Source organism: Microtus ochrogaster, chromosome 16, assembly GCF_000317375.1.
Source record: "Microtus ochrogaster isolate Prairie Vole_2 chromosome 16, MicOch1.0, whole genome shotgun sequence".
Classification (NCBI taxonomy): Eukaryota; Metazoa; Chordata; class Mammalia; order Rodentia; family Cricetidae; genus Microtus; species Microtus ochrogaster.
In genome coordinates, this window is record NC_022018.1 from 62,082 (window position 1) to 68,135 (window position 6,054).

A 6,054-nucleotide genomic window follows, 5' to 3' on the forward strand; every position below is an offset into this window, starting at 1 on the left:
TAGCTCTTGTAGACCAGGCTGGTCTCGAACTCACAGAGATCCACCTGCCTCTGCCTCCCGAGTGCTGGGATTAAAGGCCTGCGCCACCACCGCCCAGCTCTCTCTCTTTTTTTGTTTGTTTTTTTTTTTTTGTTTTCAAGACAAGGTTGCTCTGTAGCTTTGGTGCCTGTCCTGGAACTAGTTGTTGTAGAACAGGCTGGCCTCGAACTCACAGCAATCCACCTGCCTCTGCCTCGAGTGCTGGGATTAAAGGCATGTGCCACCACCGCCCGGATCGGATTTTTATTTTAAGAAAAGAATTTTTAATATGTTTTACCAAAAGCAGTCTACAGATTCAATGCAATTACTGTCAAAGTTGCAACATTTTTCATAGACACAACAACAAAAATCCAAAAAATTCATTTGGAAGCACAAAAGACACCAAATAACCAAAGCAAGACTGAGCAAAAAAATAAATAAATAAATACTGGTGGTACTTTACTTCAAGATACACTACAGGCCATAACAAAAAGAGCATGCATGGTACAGGCACAAAAACAAACTTGTAGATCAGTGGAATAGATAGAGGATGCAGAATAAAATCCACAATGACAGCCACCTGACTTTTTCTTAAACAAAGATGCTAAAACTCTACTTTGAAGAAAAGCCAGCCCTTTCAATAAATAGCACTGGCAAAACTGGATATCCATATGTAAAAGAATAATACTAGATCCATACCCCTTACTTTGTACCCCCCCAAAAAAAGAAAAAAAACAATAGAATATCTTAATGTAAGATTGAAACTTTGAAATTGTTAGAGGGCAAGGTAAGGAAAGTACTTAAAGATACTGGCAAAGGGGGCTGGAGAGATGACTCGGTGGTTAAGAGCATTGCCTGCTCTTCCAAAGGTCCTGAGTTCAATTCCCAGCAACCACATGGTGGCTCATAGCCATCTGTTTTAAGGTCTGGTGCCCTCTTCTGGCCTGCAGGCATACACACAGATAGAATATTGTATACATAACAAATAAATAAATATTTTAAAAAAAGATACTGGCAAAGGCAGGGACTTTCTGAAGCAGCTCAGCAGGAGCTGGCAAATCGGACTGATGAAGTTAAAAGGCTTCTATACAAGTGAAGAGATGCTTACAGTGGGAGAAAATCTTTGCTGCTTTGTAGCTGACAGAAGTATTGAGACTCCATAAAGAACTCAAAAGACCACCAAACCAAGGAACCAAACAATCCACTCAGTAAATGGGCTAAGGGAATGAATAGGCAAGTGTGATGAAACACAAATTGTCAATAAATCCAAAAAAAAAAAAAGAAAGAGAAAAGAAAACAACACCAATCAGCATTCTTCCATTAGAATTAAAAGTCGCCTTTAATCCCAGCAGTCGAGGCAGAGGCAGGTGGATCTCTGTGAGTTGGAGGCTTGCCTGGTCTACAAGAGCTAGTTCCAGGACAGGCACCAAAGCTACAGAGAAACCCTGTCTCGAAAAACCAAAAAAAAAAAATAAAATAAAATAAAATAAAAAGAAATAGAATTAAAAATTAAAACATTGCAATTTCATCTCACCTCCAGTCTGAGAGGCTATCATTAAGAAAGCAAACGCCAACAAATGGTAACCAGGATGGTTGTGGGAAGGCAGATCCTATATGTTGCTGGTAGGAATGTAAATCAGCCTAACTTGTATGGAAATCAGTATAGATGTTCCTAAATAATTCTAATAAAATAGAAACAGAACTACTTTATGGATCAGCTATGCCACTCCTGGGAATATATCCAAAGAACCCCAAATCAACATAAAATGACTTATTGCTTGTTTCAAGCTTCCTTTTCTTTCTTTTTAAATAATGTCTGGCTATGAAATCCAGGTTAGTGTCAAACTCAAGGTTCTCCTTAGCATCCTTAGGCCAGGACTGTTGATTGCGGTTTCTGTCCTGCAGCCATTCAGTCCCAAAGAAACACACAGAGGTCTATCTTAATCATAAACTGGTTGGCCTATTAGCTCAGGCTTCTTATTAACTCTTACATCCTACATTAACCCATAATTCTTGTCTGTGTTAGCCATGTGGATTGGTACCTTTTATCAGCAAGGCATTCTCATCTTGCTTCCTCTGCAACTGGATGAAGACTGCAGACTAAGTTTTTTCTCTTCCCAAAATTCTCCTATTCTTATCGCCCCTCCTGTACTTCCTACCTGGTTATTGGCCAAATTAGCATTTTATCAATACAAGACCATTTCTGTCCCACAGCACAGGATTGCAGACATGTGCCACCATACTTGGCTAAAGCTTTTTGTGGTATCAGGTATCAAACTCAGAGCAAAATGCATTTGCTCTACCAGGGAGGTACATCTTTATAGTTGCCACCCCCATTCCTGACAGTCACGGGTGATCAACTTTACTCCTTCAAATCATTCTATCCTGGGCTCCTGTCCTAAAACACTGAACAGGCCATGGACAGGAAGCCCTGAAATTTTGAATCAAAATCAATCTTTCAATCTTAAACTGTTTCTCTCAGGTATTTAACTAGCACAGTACTCAGTGTAGGGTAAAGCTTAAGGAACCCTCTAGGATGTAATTTACAACTAGAGAAACACACCTCAATGGAGCAAGATCATAAGCTTTAGTGGACTTAACATTATGCCCAATTTCAACAGTTTTACCAAGTCCCTTCAGAAACTGAGAAGGCGGAACAAAGAATGAGAGGAATATTTAGCATGAAGGATCTTGGATTACCTCCTTAGTCTCATACCTGGGTTGGCAAGTTCCTAGTAATGTTGTAGATAACCTCTTTCCTGCCACTGCTTCTCAGGACAGAAATGGAATCTTCAGTCATCCTGACTTTTAATTTGCCTGGAAATTTTCAAGATTCCTCAAGCTCTTTATTGATACCTATTTATCTTTACTGGTACCTATTTATTTTATCCCACTTTTAAATCATGTGGTAAAGCAAGTTACTAAAACGGATCTCAATTACCCTACTTATAATTTTCTACATATTATTTGAAAATAATAAAACTACATTATCTGAGCTATCACCTCACTAGTTAAAAGTGGAAATCTCTCCCTCTGGCAATATTTTGAGAATGGATATACTTTTTATAGTGATATACTATTACCATCTTGGTTTATGGACCAAACAGTTAAAGAGTACATTTTCAAAAAAAAAACAAACAAAAAAAAAAACATGAAAATGGTGACCTTCAAGTATTTTGTACTTAAACTATTGTTTTAAACATAAAACTTCACATTTTGTTTATGGGCTTTCAATATTACTCATAAAGTGAAATAAAAAGTCAATAAGGAAAGTTCTACAAAACCAAAAGCATAGTAATATCTTACTGGGTAGTTTTCCTTTATTTGAACCTATAGTTTCAACGTGGTAAGCTAAAACGGTTTGTAAATGCATTATACTGAATGCTGGGTACATATTAATCCTTTCAGGCCACGAGGGAGCTATTGAACAAATTACTGCTCTACATACTGACCACTGTCTACTGGCTCAGAAGCAATACCCTCCCTATTTGAGGTAAAGCATTATCTACTCATTCTCCAAAGGCTCATTGTTGTTTATTTAGACTAGTGGAGAATGAAAAGGCTAAATGAGGAGGGAAAAGTTTCCCTTAACACTGACAAACCTGAGCTACTTAAAAAAAAATCTGGGTTTCTACAGAGCACTATCAATTTGTGAGCCAAATAAAACAGGATGACTTCCTTAAATTGTACTGTTTAAATTACAATATAAAAATAAAAAAGGCATTTCACCGAGAAGAACAACTTGAGTTTACTATCTCTCTACATTTTAACAGATAACAATAAATCTATTACATTAATCTTTTCCAACTACAAGCTGTTATCACATTGCCTATTCCTGGTTTAAAACAATCCAATCCACTGGGCAGCTTTTAATTTTGATTAAACATAGTAGCATATAATTAATGTGCTGATGCATAAATCAGGAAGCCTCTGAAGAGGGCCCCAAAATACCTTTGGATGCTCTTCTGGGAACTTCAACAGCCTACAGAGCAAGTTATCAAATAGTCCCATTTCCACACTAGTAATTCTTTGCATCAAGGGTATCCTCGACTGTGTAGGCAAGGAAGCTTTAATTAAAACCCCAACCTAGAGCCGGGCGGTGGTGGCGCACGCCTTTTATCCCAGCACCCGGGAGGCAGAGACAGGAGGATCTCTGTGAGTTCAAGGCCAGCCTGGTCTACAAGAGCTAGTTCCGGGACAGGCACCAGAGCTACAGAGAAACTCTGTCTCAAAAAACCAAAAAAAAAAAAACCCAACCTAGAATATCAAGCAGACACAGAACAAGAAGAAACTGGAAGAGAGGTCCAGGTTCTCCCCAAAAAGATAAGACAGATGCTGAAGTTATTTGAGGTATCTATCAGCGTTCATCTGGACCGATTTCTGGCAAGAGAGCTAGTGTTTCAAAAATGCATTCATATTTGGCTATCACAGACAAATTTCTATTACTCATAAAAAGAACTAAAGCTCAGATTTCTGTAGAATTTCCTCTTCTGGCTTAAAAAAAATCTAGACTTGAATGACAACATTCAGTACTTGCAGCTGCCACTAAATTGTTCACTGAAAAAATTAAAAAGCAACTTGCCAAAGGGAGATACATATATCAGCTTTTCTTTTTCTTCATTTGTCATCTAATATTTTATAACATATTCAAGATCAATAAAGCCGCCTCTCTTAAATATAGCTTAAAGTAAACGTTGAATAAAATACAAATTCTTGAAAGATTCTCCATGAACTGAATAAATAAGCCATCTGTGACTCAGGCTCCCCTAGCGTGTTTTTGGGTTGACCCATTTCTGCAGTCACCATGGTTCGCAGGATCTCACTTCTAAGGGGCAGCAGTAGCGGCTCTGTGCCAGCGCATAGTTGAATCCAACAGGGTAAAAGGCTGAGGCAAACAGTACCTACAAAAGGCCACCGGGCTTTATTTAAAATGATCCCCCAATCCCCGCCTCTAAACCAGAACTTCAATACCAGCCTTAACCAGAAGCAGTCTTTTCTCCAAGAGAGGAACGAATCGGGTCTGCAGGGGAGAAAAGAGGGCAGGCACAGATTGAGAAAGCGGTCAAGTGTTAAAAGAACTTGGTACATTTGGCTTTGGGGGTCAGTCGCCAGGTCTGCAGTCCAGGATAAGGTCGGGGCCGCGGGAACTCAGTCTGCCCGTCGGCTCGGCTCTAGAAAGCTCTACGGACTAGCTCAGAGGCCGCAAAGCTGAATGTCCTCGGGCGTCGCGGCCGGGACCTGGATCCCCCCCCCCCAGGCGCCCTTAGCGGGGCCTAGGAGGCAGAACTTTGCGCAACCCGGAGAGAGCCAAGGGCGCATCCCTCTCCCACTCCGCACGCCTGGCCTTGCGGGTTTCGTCTCCACAGGGGCTGAGCGGCGGCTGGGGGGGGAGGGGGGAAGGATGGCGAGAAAGTACGAGAAGGATGCCGAGGCGCAAGGGGCACTTTTTGCATCCCGCTCGCCCCTGCGGCCCAAGACGCGGCCGCCACAAAGGGAAGGAAGGGCCTGGCGCCCCTGCTGGGCTCCCACCCAGAGCCGCTCGCCGCGGCGGGGTGAGGCCGGGCGGCGGGGGCGCGCGGCAGGTGACAGCCGAGACGCGGGTCCCCGGGCCCGAGTCGCAGTCTCCCCGCCCACCTCGGGCCTCGCCCACCCCGCGCGCTCCCCGAGAGCCGGGAGCCCCGCACCTCACAATGGTCTCGGGACGCGACGACGGCCGAGCGGAGCCTCCGGGCAAGGGGCTCCCGTTCCCCGTCCCCCCCCGGGAGAGCCGGCGCCGGAGCCGAGGTGCGCGCGGTCCCCGCCCTGCCGCCCGTCGCGCCCGCGCGCCCCCTCCTACCCTTTGGCGTGTTCCGTCTCCTCCTCATTGTCTCCGTCTATTCCACACGTGTCCTGATCGTCCAGCTCGAGGCTCTGCTGGCTGGCCGCAGACTCGCTGTCCTCCGCCATCGCGGCGGCTCCGAGCGGCTGGGGAGGCGGCGCTCCGAGCGGCAAGCGAGGCGCGACCAGGCGGGCGCGGCCGCGGCTCTCTCTAGTGCC

The 6,054-nt window shown here is 44.0% G+C and overlaps 1 protein-coding gene across 4 annotated transcripts in view; it reads right to left on the reverse strand.

Moving 5' to 3' along the window:
• Positions 1 to 6,039, reverse strand: part of Nmt2 (N-myristoyltransferase 2) — a 44,305-nt gene extending 38,266 nt beyond the window's left edge. For 2 of the 4 annotated variants that reach the window (XM_005354621.2, XM_005354620.3), the window contains exon 1: positions 5,855 to 6,039. In XM_005354621.2, the coding sequence (XP_005354678.1) occupies positions 5,855 to 5,964 (110 nt within the window). In that variant the 5' untranslated portion in view covers positions 5,965 to 6,039. The remainder of the gene's footprint in view (positions 1 to 5,854) is intronic. The other 2 variants (XM_005354623.3, XM_026782843.1) reach the window with 1 other exon arrangement.
• Positions 6,040 to 6,054: the final 15 nt, after the last annotated feature.